Source organism: Juglans regia, chromosome 5 (genome assembly GCF_001411555.2).
Source record: "Juglans regia cultivar Chandler chromosome 5, Walnut 2.0, whole genome shotgun sequence".
Lineage (NCBI taxonomy): Eukaryota > Viridiplantae > Streptophyta > Magnoliopsida > Fagales > Juglandaceae > Juglans > Juglans regia.
The window spans coordinates 20176382-20195290 of record NC_049905.1 but is presented as its reverse complement, the minus strand read 5'-3'; the positions used below and the strand labels follow the sequence as shown (position 1 = coordinate 20195290).

Genomic DNA, 18909 nt, shown 5'->3' with positions numbered 1-18909 from the left:
GCATAATTCTTTTTTATAAGAATATTTTAAGATGAGAGTATTTTCGTAAAATAGTGATATTTTTATGAGACTATATTTCACTTATGAACCTATCATCTAATGTCACTTCATGGGATAATGAGATGATGAGGAGAAAATGGATGGTGAATAGAGTTTTTTCTATTTTTATAAAATATTTGATAAAAAGACTTCATTTAAAATATAATTAGGAAAATAATTGTTAAAATAGGTTATAATATATAGGTTACTATTTTTGTCTACTTTTTTACTATGTAATTTTTTTTTATTATTGTTATTGAGAAAGACTATTATTTGGTCAAGAATAGTTTGTTGACAAAAACTGTTATTTCTTGTAGATACTCATCTATATATTAAGAGAAATGTGATATCAATTGAAAACATATAGGTTGTAGCATATATGAAGAATATATATTATATATTTTTGACAAATGAATAATAATACACCTATAATCACATTTACAACCATATTTAAAAAAATTGACGTTATTTCTATAAAATAGTTTTATTTTTATAAGTTATTTTACGAAAATGTTCTTCAATTAAAACATAGTTGTGTAGTAGATTTTGAATAAAAGAAAAATTACATAATATGGTGAAGAGTACTTGTGGTGGTACAAGAGTGTGGGAATGCTCCGAAAGCGACCCTAATCCCTTCTTAAATAAGGTAGTGTATGCTTACCAAAACACACTCTATATAAAACTATAAATGTTTTAACCAAAAAGATTCTATAAAAACAATCTTATAAATTATCGTAGTATGTTAGATTGTTTAACTATTTTTATTGTAAATTAAATTAAACGGATCATATAAAATCATATCAATTTATAAATTTATTTTTATAAAATCTATAACACTTCCATAAAAATGTAAAATCCATTATGCATTTCATAATTCTTGGAAAAAAGAGAGATATTTTTAATAAAGAAAAATGATATTTACAGTTATAGAATACGCAAATACCGCACATTCATTTTTAAAATGTGACTAAATAAAAAACTCACATGAAAAATTATTAAAAAAAATTAACTTTTTAATAGTTGGCCCCTGTTTTTTAAAAGGAATATATGGTGCTCACGCAACTCATGAATATATCTAATATTACTCAAACAAATTTATTAAAACATCATTTCACAAGGTAACACAACATTTTCTTCAAGGAAAAAACATAAAAAGTGAGAAAAAATCTATTATATTTACATTATAATTGAGACCAAGATCCCCTAGAGCAAAGTCTAAGACTCAGGAATAAGAACAAGAGAAAAATATACGTAAAGACAATACTTACTGAGCATTTAACACAGAAAAAAAAGATTCACCACAAGAACAATAAATATTATGGGATACATTGTATTGTGTATTTTCCTCATACTCTCAGTCCAAGAATTTCAACAAAAAATAAAAAACCAGAACCCTCTTTAGCTGTACTGTAAACGTAAGTCATAAATAGTGAATTTTTTTTTTTCCTTTCCTGATAAATCATTCCTTGACTTCGATCTTAACAGCCACAGCTGCTCAATTGAACCTCTGGCATTTGAATCTAAACAAAAATTCCACAGCCGTTCAACTCAACCTCTTCATTGATTTCTTTTCCCTGAACATCTACATTTATCTAAAAGAAAAGGATCTTATTCCCCCACCCTCTTTGAGGATAAGGTTTCACAAGAACAAGGCAGTCCTGCCTACAAGTTGGAAGATGAGTCTCATTCTATTAAGAAGAACCAATTAAAAAGAGAGAATGATCTAAATATACCTTTATGATTGATGTTGCAAGAATATCGAGTACTATTTGATCTACACTGTCTAACATCCCCTGAGATGAATTAATTCTACTTTTTTGTCAAGTCCTTTGCCTTTCAATTGCATCAATTGTCAGTCCCAATTGTGGAACAAAACCTAGACCAAGTCAGTATGTTACCACAACCCGTCCCACCTGAAAAAGAATATTAAAAAGGTTCTACGATTGAACATAGCACTGATGGGCAATCTCTATCAGGAAGAACTTAGAACCCAGGAGGACACCCCGGCATTTTCGCCTGAATGAGCATAAATTATCCTTTTCTGAAAATCAATGAAAACCTGCAACAAGTCCAAGATATCAGAATAAATTATAGATTTTCTCGGTGACCAGAAAATAAGAAAATCAATAGATTTTCAAATCCAAGGAAAAATAGCTTGCATCCAAATGATAAAAAGAAAATGCTTTAACATATCTCATTCTTGATCCGTAACAATATGACATCGAAAAAAAAAAAAAATTAGAAACACTAGCACAACGATAATAATCCAATATTAAATGATCCCGAAAACCGCCATAGCCCCACCTCAATCGATAAAGAAAAGAAAAGGCCCCCAAACTGAACAATGGACACCTTGAGACCAAACAAAAAGGATAAAACCATGGAATGTAATCTTCCTATATGTATAAATATAACATTTATATATATTTCCAGAGCCACAAGGAATTCTGGGAGAATTATGTGGCTGAATATGACATCACAAGTCAATAGTCGATAGACATAGAAGATTACCAAACTACAACTCTTGTGGAGAAAAATGAAAACATCCTAACTATATATACAAGTATGGAGAGCTTATGATGGCACGATACTCCAGGGATGATTGGATTGTGTAGATTTTGAACCTCGCACGATCATATAATTCACAGATCTACACTGTCTATAACATCCCCTGAAATGAATTAATTCTACTTTTTTGTCTAGTCCAAAGAATTATTATTTTCTGAAATGAATTAGTGAAGTGGCGAACTACATCTTCAAGTATTACATAAATGAGCTAAAACCGACTTCTTTTTCCCTTCATACAGCTGCATGGGATCATTTGCCATGCCCTCCCTCAGCTAAAAAATTTTGCAATCAACACCCTGATGCGAATATTAATTTAAATTGTCCATTCAACTAATAATCAATGAAAAAAATTAGCAAATTAATGGAATGGGATGGACAATGCAAATTAATATGCCCTAATATGTAAATTTTGATATATTAAAGAGCCTCAATTATACACTGTCTTACTAAATTTTGACACCGATTTGGGTGTTGGAATAGACACTGCAAATGACACCAGAGCTTAGGGAAGATATCGACAAATGACCTAGGTGTTTCTGGGTTTGTATCTATAAAACGCAACTCACACAGTGCACAGTACTTGATCCTATGATCTTATCTGCCACCCTATTCCATTGGCGTGGAGATGAAAAAAATTTACAGAAGTTTTTTCTGTCATCATTTATTCAGTTAAAAACTATGGAGAGAATGGGTTTTTTTTACAAGTAAATGTGGAGAGAACACGAGGCATCACTATTTGTCATAGGATCAAACATAAATGGTTCTCAAACTTTATTTCTCTTTCTCTTCCCCGCTTTTGGTGAGATGGATGGAGACAAATGCTTGAGCCTCGAATGAGAAGAGTTAAAAACAAAATATATTTCAATGCTTTTTGTGAAGACTAATAACTTTTTCAAGGTATGAGCCATACCTGTCCTTCCTTCCTAATGCAGATCCAGTTCTTCCTAGGAATGTCTCAATACACTGCTTTGCTGCCGCAACCTTCTACTTGGTCATTCTGGCTTTGCCCACTAGCATATTCGATATTTCTTTTCCGAACCAAAGAGTTCTTAGTCGAAGATCTCCAGTTATCTAGTAGTTGTAACCTTCCAAACCCACTCGTAACTATCCATTCCTTCACTTTTTTACCCGATGTGTTTCTTAACAAATAACAGGCATCCCTCTTTATCAGAAAAGATCAGAATCAACATATGCTGAAGTATTCACCCTCAAATGCCAAGAGAGTCAATTACATGCAATCTGCAACAAGTAATCAAATCACACGTAAGAAAATAGAAACACTAATTTCCCATAAAGTAAAAAATAAACCTCGTTGCTTCCAACCATATTTTTCCAAGATAATAGATCAAAAGGCACTTCCAAGAGAGGTTGTCTTGTCAGTGTTTAGTAGAATCTATAAATCACTGAATACATTTTTCTTTTTTTTAATTCCAAATCACTGAATACATAAAACCAAATGAATAGATAATATAAAGGCATACCATCTAAAGAACATACTAAAGAGATCATTTCTATTACCTGAAGCCAGTTAAACAAAATATCATTTAATTCAAAGTTATCAACAAAACGGCATGGGAAGAACTGGTGGACTACTTCAAGCGATTTTTAATGCATGCAGAGTATACAGAAACATAATGGTGGTGCATATATGGGGGCGCATAGTTGTGGACGTGGGTGCAGGAGGATAAATACCTTAGGTTTTGGATATAACTGTTTGTGCAAAGGCCAAAAAAAAAAACACAACAAAAAAGTAGTACAGATGCTCAAAAATAAAAAATCCACGAATTAATAGCTGGTCCTCCGGGAAAACAATATATGTATATGTATATATATATATATATATATATATATATATATATATTATATACAAGGTGCAAGCATTGGAGCCAAATTATTCCAAAAGTATACCTCACTCAATGGTGGAACAGCATTAGATACTTCTTCGTTACAATCAACCACAGCATTACTTTGTGCCTCAACCAACTGTGACACATCACTCTTCACAGCCTGCACACCGGGGCAGATAGGAGGGTCCCTTTTGCGACATACATGGCACCTAAATCCAATAAGCTTATCGATGTTCTCTGGATCAAGTCCAAAAGCATCTCCATGAAACCACTCTGCATAATAAACAGGTGATGAAAAAATATATCAGGTAGCAAAATGTATGAAAAAAGGAATTAGACAAGTCAGTCAAAATGATATTATTAAAAAGCTAAAAACAATATGATTATTAACATGCATTCTGTTCCTCATCAGCATTCAAATTATTAAATATAAAAATCAAACTATCACAGAGTTAACCAAGAAAGATGGGGAAGAAAACTAAAAAAGAAGTACCTCCACATATTTCGCAACCAATATAGTTTAATGTAGATGCACAACCTGGTTCACAACAAAGACGGCATTTGGGCTGATCAAGAATTACCGACAGTCTTTCAGAAGAGGCAAGAACATTTTTCTCCCTAAAACGCATTACTCGTTCATCATTTGGCTTCCTAGACAACAGAAGACCATTGAGCCAGTAACAGTGGTAAACATCTGTTCTCTTCTTCTGCCAAGAAGTAACTCTCTTTGGTTTCTTATATGCTGTTTTCTTGGATTTGATCTGCTTCACTTTCCTGCGTCCACGCTTTTTATTTGGCAGTGACAAGCATTTAGCTTTCCTAGGTGAACGACGTAGAGGCACGACAGCTGGAGTTTTTTTACTGTTTTGTGATTGTTTGTGTCCAACTGTCGAGGCTTTTTTACTGCATTTCAGTCTCACTGACCTGCGATCTTTTGAGGCTTTTTTATTTTTCTGTGACATTAGTTTCCCTCCTTTTGTGCCAGTTTTCCCTCTTTTTGCATCAATCTTGGCACGCATCCCATCCTGGCATCGGTGGCATGTAAATGTACACTCAGCAGTGATGGCCCCAGCAGACTTCCTGGCATGCCTTTTATGAAAGTATTCTGAAATAGGATGATAATCAGGTACCAAACTCAAAATGTATAAAGGAACTACGTGACAAACACCAACCTTCAAGCAACTAATTAACAATCAATCACCATATAACCTCAGAATATATCTCCCTTCCTTTTTCCTCATTTTTTTCTAGAGATACCAGTATTTTTTCATCATTGTAGGGCCCACTTCAATGGTGTGCTGAGTGTGTAAAAATAAGCTTGCAATTTTTATTTATTTTTAGGGTGCCAGGGGAGGATGGGGTGTCAATAGCAAGAATTTTCTCCAAAACTCAGCATAATTATTCAAAGAATCTCTGGGCACAGAAGAACTAACACAGACTGTGTTGTTAACATTGAATGTTTACTAGGGAGCTACAAAATAAATATCCCTGATTCCCCATGAATTCTTGTTTACATTTTGAGATAGCCAATGTCCTCCTAGGCCAACTCCAGAACTATAACAATCAAGTGGTATACGAAGTAGCACATTGCTATGCATGGTCACATATACATCAACAACTACAGAAAAAAGGATGGAAAAGGGTGATTTCTGTTAGTACATTACACGAGACAAGTATAAAATTGGAAGAAATAAAAGTATACAATACAGAACAAAGAATATCAGAGCAACATATAGTTTGATAAGAAAGACAGTATGCACAAACACATCGATAACTACAAATTCAAACATATATAAGCAGCAACTACCAAAAAATAAAATGAAAAAAAAACTAATATTTACAATAAATTGTTTATAAACTGCATGACAAATGAATTAAGTACAAAAGGAAAAGGCCTTATGAGAAGTTGCAAACTCACCTTTGCAGTACTGGCAGCTCACAGCCTCCCTGCCAATATTAAAAACAAAAAATGGACGAATAAAACGAAACAAGAAAAAATGAAGTCAATAACGATAAAATAAAATAAAAAATGACAAATTATGCAGGAAGTGATAAAATGTTTAATAAGATGACAGTATGCATGAACAAATATTTAGATGAATCTCTTGTATACGGCACCCTTATATCATTAAAATAATTTACCTTATCAGAAAAGAAATAATCAATGAACATTGTAAGCCAATTTAGCATAGGTGGAGCTATAGTCGAGCCGAGTCTAGGAAAATATTGAACGTTCAAGCTTTATTCGTTCAATTTCTATTCGAACATGAGCTGAGCTGAGCTCAAGCTCATCATTAGCCCTTAAAAATGATACTAGTGCCATTGCAACACTTGAGTGGCTACTCTAATAAAATAACTCAATTCAAAATTATTAGTCACCCTATTTTTGTTCAATAGGAACCTCAAAATCTTGACTGACAGCACAACCTATAACCTACTTTGTTCTTTTTATCTCACTATCCCATATTACCTAATGCCAGCCAACAAGCCTGAAAGAGACATTCAGAATTGCAGGACACATGGACATTTAAAATGAAGGTCAAAAGTGTGATTACATCTGGGGATCAGAGAAACTAAAGTTCAGTAACTATCAGAACAGCTTACTGAGATAGAATTTGATTTTAAAAATCATAGCTTTCACACCATAGGAAATGAAGAAAAGATTTTACCAGGAAAGAAGATTTCGAGGATAATAGCAGTGGATAAAAATATACCGACACAAGGTCCTCAAGCTAACAAACACAAGTAGAACAAGTTATTGAGGTCAGTCTTAATTTTCCCTAGGCGATGGGAAGTGGGGATTTGGCCCCAGATCTCACCCAAGAGGTCACATAGTCAAACCATTATATGTAGCCCTACAAAGGTTTCAAAGATTCCAAGCATGGGAATGAGTGATTAGCCATGTCAAGGCATCCTTCAGAAAGACTCGGCAGCAACTAAAACCTGGCCAAAGTTGTTCAATCCCACTGCTTTTGATGTGTTTTTTCCAAAGAAATCATCCTTTTCACTTATTTCTACTTGTTTTACCCCAACATAGCGATGGGTGGATTGAACAACCAACATAAAACCCTGAAGTGACCACATGTACTACAAAACAAAAACACAGGCCATCAAGGAATTTCACATTTAAAACCTTCGAAGAGATAAGTTTCTAACTAAAAACCTCATCATACTAAGTGCCAAGGGTGCAGGGCAAGAGGGTGGGGGACATTCACAAAAGGGTGGCACCAAGAATCCCCACCGAGGGATTCTCCCGACAAGGCAAAGTGCCTTTTTCTTTCATACATTTTTTTTACATTCTTAAAAATTAAAAAAAAAAAATCATAACATCAATAAAAAAACACATACTTAATTACTAAGTAAAAAAAAAATGAAAAAAAAAAACTATCAGGAGAAATGCTCGGGACCCATTATTTGGATCCAAAGCATTTCTCTTCACAAAATATGTAATAAATTTTAAATATTATGTTTCTAAAAAGAAACCTCTGGATATATTTGCTTTTTCACTGGAAGTGTTTTCGAGCAATAGTGAAATCTATTCACTTTTTTAAATTGTTTTAACTGAAATACTTCTACTAAATTAGTCTTTTGATAAGTAATAATTTTTTTTTAAAATTACAAAAAGGCATAGCCCAAGTACATAGGAAGTATTTACTTCTAAAAAAAAGTACATATGAAATATTTCAAAAAACTATATATCTACTTCGGTCGGTCTAGTCCGGTCCAAAAAACCACACCCTTGGACCAGACCGAAAACCGAAATTCTAAATATAGACCAAACCAGACCAGTATACTTATCGGTCTGGTCCAGTCCGGTCCAGTCTAGTCGGGTTTTCCATTCCAGACCGAATAACTTACACCCCTAGGTGGAACACCCAACCAGAATTCTCCTAAGTTATTATCATTCCATCAGCATAGCACCTTAGAATTTTAACTTATTGCAACTTTTCTACTACTAAACTTGCCACTGGTTATAAGGATAACTAATTTTATGGATGTTCTTCATTTTTTTTCTTTCTTAACATATGAAAGAGCCCTTTGTCCCACAAATCCCATACCCACCCTTACAAGCATGGCAAGTGTCACATGCCACAAATTTGTGTGCGCTTTCTTCTAATTTTTCTATTCTTAAGCCTCGTTTGTTTTCACAGATGAGATGAGATAAGATAAAAGTTGAAAGTTAAATAAAATATTGTTAGAATATATTTTTTTAATATTATTTTTATTTGAAGATTTGAAAAAGTTGAATTGTCTATTTTATTTTGTATGCGAATTTAGCAAAGTTATAATGATTAGATGAGATGAGTTGAGATAGATTGTGAAAACAAACGAGGCCTTAGTATTCGATTTCTTTCGGCATTATTTCTTATTTGTTATTTCTTATCTTGCTATATGTATCAATATGTGCATTGACTACAAAGTCCAAAAGGCGCAACTAAGGTACACAAGATGTATACAAGAGGAACACCTATCTAGAAGTAGAAAAGGATAAAAGAAAATCATGAAGGCTAAGCCCATTGATATCAATTGTAGCTATCAAAAGGAAGAAAGTATCGAAAAGAAAGTCCTGAGCTCCTCTAATGTCTGTTCTCAATCCTCAAAATTTCTATCATTTTTCTCCCTCCAAATACACAGTATGAGGTACTAGGGACCATCTTCCACACTGCCACAATATGTGATTTCCACTAAAGCCTTTAAAATAATTCTATCTCAAAATTGAATGATATATATAATATCCTAACATCAAGGTTCCAAAGCAGAAGAATCGAGTGCAGAGAAAGAAATTCATAATACTTATCAGAAAAAGAGAAAGAAATTCATAAGCAGCAAAACATATATATATATATATGTATGTGTGTGTGTGCGCAATACAATGAATATTTAATACCTGATCGGCACATCTTTATTGCAGTGCCGACACTGATAATACTCAGATCTTTGCGCTTTTGAAAACAAATACGAAAATCCCCTTTTCTGGGGGGATATCTTTTTTACTCTACCAATCTCAAGAAGCTTTGCAGATTTCATCTCATTAGATTTGCGGGCAATTCTTTTCTCCTCGAAATTTTTCAAAAGATGCAATGGAATAAAACATTCGGCCAACCAATATTTCTTCTTTTCACTAGAGGATTCTTCCACCACAGACCCATGTCTTTTAACAATGTCAGGGATAGCTCTTCTCTTGCCAAAATCAAGAAGGTACTTCACCACTTCCCCTTCAGTGCATTTCCTTCTAACAATAACTTTCTTAAAAAGCCTGATTGATTTTCTAGATTCCTTGTCCAATGCAAGGAGAGGATGTGTGTTTTCAATGTCATCCCACTTAATGTTCAAATCAAGCTCTCTAACCTGTAAACATGACATAATTAGTGGACTGAAAATTGCCATTTCATAAGGTAGCAGATTCATGAACAGATATAAGCTAGATCTAAAAAAATTAGGCTTGGCATTTAATATTATTTGCACTCATGCTCTTATTTCTAAGAGCATACCAGATATCATGTAACACTGCAGATATACTGTAATATCCCAAATTCAGTATGATGGTATTGAATGGCCCAATACCCCAGATTCAGTATGAAATGGTAATAAATGATACAACATTGCCTGAGAGGGAGAAGTTCTTGCGGTTTATAATGATTTTGAAGTGCTCCAGCCGTAACATTGATCATACATTTTAGAGTATAAACCCAGATGTAGTTTGGTTTTTCCTTGGGTCGTATTTATACTCTTATGTCTTATGGCCAGTGCCCATTCCATTCAAATCCAAAACTACATGACTATTACTTTCCATTTTGATACATTTAATATTTCTAGCAAAATAGATCAGTACAAAAAATACAAACAAAATTTCAAAAGTGGCCGAATTGAGAGATCTAAAACAAATGTCTTTCACATGTCAAGTCATACAACTTAGTTGCATAAAGAGAAGATTTAGGTAATAATGGTCCAGAAAGGGTATCACTAGATTAGACTGATATATTCTTCAATCGAACTAAGTATGTAAATCCCACCCTGATTTCACCTCTAAAGATAATAGAAGTGCAGAAATGCAGGTGCATCAAATCAAAAAACAAAGGCCATTGCAACTCATAAATATCTGATACTAAATAAAATTGAACTACTGGGAAATATACCTGGTAAGCAAGCTGCTCTACACTAGATGCCATCTCAACAGCAGCTCGCCAAGCAACAAATCTGCTTCTCTTTGCATATTCTGAATTCTCAGGATATAATATGCCTGGTATCTTTGTGCACCCAGCTGCAGAATATTAAACTTCAAACAAATTCAGAATAATCATTCAGTTTAAACAATCTAACTCCAATTACATACTAGAAAGAGAAGACAATATGCAGACCTTGTCTGGCAGCCTTGGAAGCCAAGGAGCAAGGCAGAACCTTCCAATTAAACACCTGACGAGAAAGCCTACCACCCCTCCACCAGAATATACCCAATCCACTAGCAGCATTCGAAGAAGGATTGGACTCAGGTTCTGAAGGCCTAACCCTCTTTCGGCTAATCCCTTGTTTTGAGGATGCACGCATTGAACTTATTACAACATGAGAAGCTGAACCCATGGTAACAGCAGAATCCACCTGTCTTGACCACTCAGTTGAGAGTGCAAGAGGACGCAAATTTGATTCCAACTGCAGACATTCCATGACAACATAAATTACCCCAACAGTATCATATAATGAAACCAAATAGCTTTTGAATTATCAGAGTCAGAAGATACTTTTAGGTTACAATTTGGGCCAAATTCAAACTAAGGACAGATTAACCCAACCAAGTAACTATGATACCCCATGTGATAAAGATAAGGGTAGGTGGTGTATGGGACCCCACATTGCTTTGGAAGGAGAATTTTTTGCTCCTTATTGGGTTCCAATGGGGCTCCAATTGTATCATTGACTAGTCCTTTTGGAGTATAGGCCATGTTGTTTGGGACTTCCATTGGGGGGCATTACAAATGGTATCAAAGCCTATCTCAACCAGAAATGTGAGACTTGAGTTATGTCACCTATGATGGACTGACCCGACAAGGACGTCGGGAATTTAAGGAGGGGAGATTGTGATATCCCATATGATAAGGGTAGGTAATATATGGGATCCCACATTGCTTGGGAAGAAAAAGTTCTTGCTCTTTATAGGATTCCAATGGGGCTCTAATTGTATCATCGACTAGTCCTTTTGGAGAAGAGGCCATGTAGTTTAGGTCTTCCATTGGAACATTACAGTAACAGACAATGAAAACCCGGATTAAACTTGCTTAGTTGCGTAGTGGAATCTGGAATGTTCAAAACTGAACATTCCAGATTCCACCCTTTTCCATTGCCACCGGCCCACCTGAGACCTAGGGCAAGAACCAAGGACCCAATAAAAGGAGGGCAAATACACCTCTCCAATCCCCAAAGGAAAATATGGCCCACGTGAAAAAGATACACGCAAATGAGATAGCTTCAGCCTAAGGAACAGAAGCTAGAAGAAATTTTGAAAATAGGGTTCAAAAGTCTAAGACTACATTTGAAATTTGAAGATGCATATATTCAGTAAACAGAACGTCAGGCCCAGCAAATTTATAATGAAGTTGCACCACGGATATTTGTTTCATAATTAATTGAATATTTCATTCAAAACTGGCAAGGGCACAGCCCAAGTATGAGTTGCATGGCAAATATTCAGATTGACAACCCATGTTTGATTGTCTAATACAGAGAGAAAATGAAAAAGATACTCACTGTGAGCAATAAGTTTTTAATGGACACTAGATCAGAAGCCTTCAGAATACTTTTATGCCAGTACTTGATATGATGTTGGTTCAGCCATGGACCCAACAAAAGCCCTTGCAGACGACCTTCAATGGAGAGAATATGACACATGACATCTACAAGATGGCCTCTCCTGTTCTTTTTTGATTGAAGACCAAAGACATCATTTTTAACACCTTCCTGAACAGGCCCCAAATACATTTTAAACAAGCAATCTCTTTCATCGGTTGGATTTTTACACGAAAAACACCATCCACACTTCTCTTTCCTTGCATCTACATTTAGTATCTGAATATTTGGCCAACAAAACTTGTTATACTTTTTCAAAATGGCCTTCATTTGTGCTGAAATTATATCATCCTCAGACAATATTGAGTTTTCATTGACTTTCTCTGATGATTTATGCATCAAGTCCTCTGCAACTAATGAGGCAGTTTGTGCAAAACTGTAGTAGTTCATATAGCCAATCCCACAATTTGCTTGTGATGGGTCCCCTTTTCTAGTGGTTATAGAAAACGTGTAATGCCGAGGATCTGCAGATTCCATACCATTTTCTAGTCTGACATCCATGCTGGCAGACGTCAGAGAACTGTCTCCCAAAAGTGGGCGCTTTATCGGTACTTGCGACAGAGCTAAGAATTCAGCAGATCTATTTGAGTCATGGGGCCCAAAATTTTGAAAATTTGGAATGTCTGCATTCGATTGTGTGGCTCCAGCTGATCCTTCTGAAGTTATATATGGACTTTCTGTGGCAATCACAGAACCTATGAAGCTCACAGGCTTTGAAAGCTCGCTGCCAAAATGACCAGGGCATCCATTAATAGAATCCACTTTTCTTACATCATCAGTCTCATTATTAACTGTATTTGTTTCTGAAGATGTCAGTGGTGCCAAGGGCATTAAAAAAGCCAGGTTTTGCTTCTTAGTAAGAATGTTTAAGCATACAGAATGGTTCAGCGAGTCGAAATTACTAGCTTCATTCAAGTTCAAAGGGATTTCCCAGTGCTTGTAGATAGCCATTAAAATATCACTATAGAAAACATCTGAAGCCTTTAAAACCTCAATAACAACGTTCAGATCATTCCTGTGGTAGTAACTGAAAATGGACTCAGTGTCACAAGACTCTGACCTGCAAGTTTAAAATCCATACTTTAACAGAGGAACATATTCCAATTCAAACAAGGGTAAGAAATTGCTCATCATGAAACATATATTAATGATCAGGAGGAGAAGAAGATGCACTGCATTAGAGTAATGCTTGACCAAGAAGAAAATGAAGTATACTTGCTTAAAGAAAAATAAAATAAAATTCCTTGTCCAACATAATTAATATATTTTGATTTTCAGACAAAAAGTACCATTCTTCATTTAATTTTCTTTTTCTTCTAAAAACAGCATGGTCAACACCACCGACCTAAGGACCAAAGCAATCAGTTCAATTGAAATCTAAAACTAAATTAGGCAGCCACTCTATGTGTTTAAATCCAAACAACGAAAAAGGGCAAAAAATAAAAAACTAGTGGCCCACATTATCGTGGCCTCTGAAGATCAATGGAAACCTTACAGCTGAAAAATGTAAACTGATAACCTTGTAGAAGTCCTTTTATTTTGTTCCTTGGAATCAACTAGTTCTTGATAACTAACTAATTTCTTGTAGCCCTAATCCTAACTAATTGCAGATACATGGATTATTTTCTTCGCATACGTCTCATAATTGCAAGATTCACATGTATAATATCACCACATGTTTACATTTGCAGTCTCACTACAAACACCATTCCTTTTCCCATTGGCATAAACTATCCTTAATAATTTCTGTAACCCCTATAGGTGTTAGCTTTTTATGAGAAGGATTTAATAGCAGATGATTACAGAATTCAATATCAAGGTAAGTGACTCATCATATGAATTAGAATGATTATTAGTAATAGCAGTACACACGTTGCAATCATATTCACATAATAACCAACTTACACCAACAAGTAGCCACAGCTGCTAAAATATAGCCGACCATGAGGATCAATTCCTATTAACTCTGCTCCCCGCAGTGACTTCCGTGGTTTCATCCAAGGCTTATGTCTTTCAATTGCACATTCAGGGCAGTACCAGTCACCCTCTGGCAAAAGATCACTTCGAATTCCTACACACCTTGAATGGTATGCAGCAGGACAACCATCACAGCATATTAAGCTTCCATCCATCTTACAAAGGCAGCAATCATCACTATTCCAGTCAGTGGTGTCCTCCACAATATCCTCTGTTAAGCAAGAGCCACCAGAAACATCTATGGTAACCTTCCTTTTCTTGCAAACATCAAGGTTCATACTCCGATCGACAACCATATCAGGCTCAGCTGCCAAAGATCTTCTATTAAGCTCAGACCTTATAGCTTCCACTTCAATCATATCATCAGACAGACACCGAAGTACCTCAACCTTTAAAGAAACAGGTTGTTTGTAGTAGTCACATCTGAATAGCTTTACGCGACTGATATCAAAACCAGGTTTCAATTCTGAACCATGAATCAGTAGATACTCGGCCATAAAAATGGGCCATGTAATTAAGTCTAGCAAATCCCAGTCAAGACTCCTACACCAGAATTTGCATAGAAAATGTTAAGCACTAACATAATTAAAAAAATTAATTTAGAAGGAAATTAATTTAGAAGGAAATAGCATAAAGGAGAGAGAAAAGGATACCTTAAGCAATTAGAAGCAGACTCGGACCCTTCATTTGAAAGGTACTCCAAATGCTTCCTCAGAGTTTGCAAAATAGAAACATGAATGCAATCAAACAATGTACTAGGAGAATCGCACTTCAGTGCCTCTACAAAATCCTCCAACTCAAAGGGACTCAGGAATAGCAAAGTACTAAACGATCTTAAACACGCATAGACAGAAAAAAGGTCAATAATGGGAATGTCATCTAAATTCAAATTTTGTGAAGAAGGGGGCAGCTGCGGCTTTGGAGGAAGAACACTGGACTTTTCAGATGCTTCAAAACTTGAAATTGCTGTAATTTCCTCTGTTACGGCACTAATTGCAGGGGACAACAATGGGTCATGGACAGTACATGCAACAGGATTCTGAGAAGACCCCCTGCGAGTACTCCTTCTCAAAACTGGATCTGTGGTTGATCTCAAATTATCTGATAGTCTTCTTCTTTTTCTACGGCTACTTCCTTTTATGCATGGAGGGCCCTGATGACAAACTGTGGCACCAGCCTCAGAAAGACCATCCTCCAACTGGACTTCCATAGAACTACAATCCTTAATGCCGCTAACACCCAAACCACCGAGAGATTGATGGACTTCCAGATATCCACTATAAACACTAATTTCCTGCTTAACTCCTTCAGCAAACACTAAAGATGCATCTCTGGCTGCAGGCTCAAGGGACCCACCGATATCTTGCGACAAATTACCATTATTAATATCTAAATTAAGTTTATCCAAATAGTCCCCATTTACACTACCATCTACGTTGAATTTTCCTTCAACATCTCCAGTACCCTCTTTCTTTGGGGTTTCTTCGACCAACTTAGAAGTATTACTAGCCCTAAATCCTACTACACCGTCACCATCACCATCCGTATCCTTAATTTCCTCATAAATATCCAAATTCAAATCGAAATCACGTTTCCTCTTCTGGGTTCCCAAAGCCGAACAACCCAAAGAACTCTGAGTCAAATTCTCGTCAAAATCACCATTCACGTCTAAATTCAAATCAATACAATCCCTTTTCCTCAGATTTTCCTGAGACTTAACATGTGCATCACACCCATCATTCAAATCCTCCTCGTTTAAATTAAACCCAGAATTCAAATCAAACCCGTCGTTCAAATTATCTTTTTGATCTGCTTTTCCACAAACAGAAACACTCGCTTCCAAATCCTGCCCAAACCCGCTTTCGTTTTCTTGGGTTTCTTCGACGTTAACAATCGAATTCCGGTTCACCTCTACACTTTCTCTCAAATTCCCTCCAAAACTACGTCCCATTTCCAAAATCCCTTCAAACCCGTCCTTTGAATTACCATTTCCGTGTAAATTCCCACTCGTCCCCAAAGTTTCATTCAAATTCCCTTCAAGCCCATTATTTAAATAAACAGTATCTAAATTACCTGACTCGTTTCGAACCTCGCGCTTCCGTTCCATACGTAGCCGCTTTTTGGGCTTCCGGCCAAGCAGCGGCTTCTCGTGAGCCAATTGACCGGCGGCGGTAGCGGCCTCTTCTCCGCCCTCGAAGAGCGAAGCCAGTTCGGAGAACTCCAGCTCCTCGAAATCTCCGTCCTCGTAGAGGATCTCGAAGAACCCAGAGGAAGCGTCGTAGGATATCACGGTCCCGGAGAATACCCCGAAGCCCTCGAACTCTTTCTTCACGGCCCTACCCACGAACTCCATTGAAGATGTTTGTCGCTTTTTTTTATCTGTGGGAAAGCAACCAACCCAATTAAAGATGTTTCTCGCTTCCCTCTCTCAAGAATTGCCTTTAGGCACAGAGCGTGTCTCTCTCTCTCTAAAAACGCTTTTGACGTGCACAGAGAGAGAGAGAGAGAGAGAGAGAGAGAAGGTGGGTGGCAACGGCCTTGGGCAAGACAGGATGAATGCGACTTTCTCTTCTGTACAAGATGGTAAAATGAACTAATACCAGGGGGGAGGGAGGGAGAGAGAGAGGTCGGAGAAATATCAGGACGGCGGGACGCAATTAAATTGTCATTTGGAAGGGAAATCACGGAGAAAGGAATCAAACTGTAAAAAGTGTTTCGGTAGGTGGGTGGGAATTCGGGAAACGGAAGATCACGATCCTTATTTATTTAAATTTATTTATTTTTTAAACTTTTATTATATATTTTTTTTTATTTTTATTTACCACTATTTCTCTGTATGGACCAATCTGCGGCAACTCATCCACCCCGGAACATGAAAATAAACAACAAAAACGAAAAGCCCTCTGTATGGACCAATCTGTGGCACTTTCTAAGTGATCTCAACCACTTTACGTTAATACCATTTTCCAAAGTACTAACTATTGGTTTGAATTCGTTATTAAAAGTTAGAATTTGGAGTACTCCTTTTGTTAAAGATTTAAGACCAACCCTTAAATATCATACTCTGCCTCTCATAAACATTCTGGAAGCCCTTATGAAGTGAGGGTAGATTATGGGATATAATGGCTTGAATTAGTATGAAAATCAAATTATTTTCTTTTAGATTATGCTTGGGACTTACCCATTTAAGGTTTATCTTTTCCCTTAATTTCTCAGATATTACTTTGTAATGAAAGAAAAGAGGTTGTGTAAAAGTTTTGGACTATACACTTGTAAGGGAATGCACATTGCTAAGAATATATTTTCCTGATTAACCGTTGCAATATCTTTTCTTAATTATCAACAGTTAAGTTAAACTTCCTTCTATGTCTTGATGATTCGAAGATCAAGGGATGATGTCTTTATTGTCTCTTGATTTACTGACCTTGCCGTAAGTGCCATGCCAATTCCAACATGATAATGCCGGAGTGATTGCCAAATGGCTTGCCATATGTAGCTGACTTGCTAATAGGGGTGTAACCAGTCTGGTTTGGTCCAGTTTTGGATAAATTTTTGGATCGAACCAATATATACCGATTTTGCATTTTCAAGAACCGATAACGTACTGGTTGTGGCACCTCACTTCTTTACCCCATTAGGTTAACTCTTAGGTTAACCCTAGATTTTAGAATGTTAGCTCATTTACTTAGAGGAGTATTGACTTTCACTAGGCCAACTTAGTTCAATTTTTTTCCTCAAACTTTGATTCGAACTTTCCTTCTTTAATCTTCCATTTCAAGCATTCATTAGCCATACTTGCATTTTATTGAGCCTTAGTACGTGTCATTTTGTGTGGTGATATGTCAAATCCTAAAACCGTTTCGTTTGGCAACCATGTGTACTTTGTGTACAATGCACCAAAATACCCTTAGCTCGATATTTTCTTCAAGAATAATTATGTTTTCAATCCCATGAATTATCTATGAAATTTTTCTTCCGGTTGATTTTGGAGAAAACCCTAGCCGAAATCCTAAATATTTTTAATACCAATTTTGTCCTTGGGAATTTCAGCCAACCCCTTTTTATTTTATTTTTTCCTATTTTCTTCCTTTATTTGTTTTAATTTTGGTCACCTTTCCACCACACCACCATTGAACCACCTTATATGGCACTTGAGAATGCCTTACATAACTCTTAGAAGTCAAGGAAAAAAGACAAGAGAATAAGACAAAATTGCAAACCCTTGTGGAAACCCTAAACCGCCGGTCATTAAGGACTTAAACCCTAGCATTAATTACACCACATTTTCTCTCTCCACCACCCACGCGGCAATTCACTTCCTTCTCCTCCCTTAGGTTAATTTTTCCTACAACCTAGACATCATCATGTTAACCTACATGAAGGAGCTAAACTTGAGAGGCATCATGAGCCACCACCCAAACTGCCCCATGAGGAGCCACCTAAGCCCAACGCCACCCTCATCTTCATGGCTATATAAACCCCTCTTCACCTCACTTCTTCCTCACTCCACTTCATTTTCTCTCTTCTCTCTTAAGTGTTCTTGAGTTCTTGAGTGTTCTTGTGAGTTCTTAGAGTTTGAGTGGTAAGCTTCAAGGGCTCCAATCTTTGTGAGTATTCCCTCTCTTAATCTTAGTTTCCT

At 36.2% G+C, this 18909-nt stretch overlaps 1 protein-coding gene across 1 annotated transcript; it reads right to left on the bottom strand.

The window, feature by feature from the left end:
- Window positions 1–1291: 1291 nt before the first annotated feature.
- On the bottom strand, window positions 1292–16983 carry LOC109019589 (DDT domain-containing protein PTM-like). Its single transcript, XM_019001914.2, has 11 exons — window positions 14924–16983; window positions 14199–14813; window positions 12195–13353; window positions 10814–11102; window positions 10592–10716; window positions 9343–9803; window positions 6373–6401; window positions 4948–5559; window positions 4516–4727; window positions 3518–3846; window positions 1292–2098 (listed from the first exon to the last, which is right to left on the bottom strand). The coding sequence occupies exons 1-10, from the start codon at window positions 16621–16623 to the stop codon at window positions 3832–3834; spliced, it is 5217 nt and encodes a 1738-aa protein (XP_018857459.2). The 5' UTR covers window positions 16624–16983; the 3' UTR covers window positions 1292–2098; window positions 3518–3831.
- Between the last annotated feature and the right edge of the window lie 1926 nt (window positions 16984–18909).

What these genes read in the sequence shown, in the direction of transcription:
- LOC109019589 (XM_019001914.2), bottom strand. Translation starts at nt 16,623, where the DNA reads ATGGAGTTCGTGGGTAGGGCCGTGAAGAAAGAGTTCGAGGGCTTCGGG. An exon ending in TCTGCTTCTAATTGCTTAAG is followed by an intron (nt 14,814 to 14,923) that starts GTATCCTTTTCT and finishes ATTCTGGTGTAG; the next exon opens with GAGTCTTGACTGGGATTTGC. An exon ending in TTCCAAGGCTGCCAGACAAG is followed by an intron (nt 10,717 to 10,813) that starts GTCTGCATATTG and finishes AATATTCTGCAG; the next exon opens with CTGGGTGCACAAAGATACCA.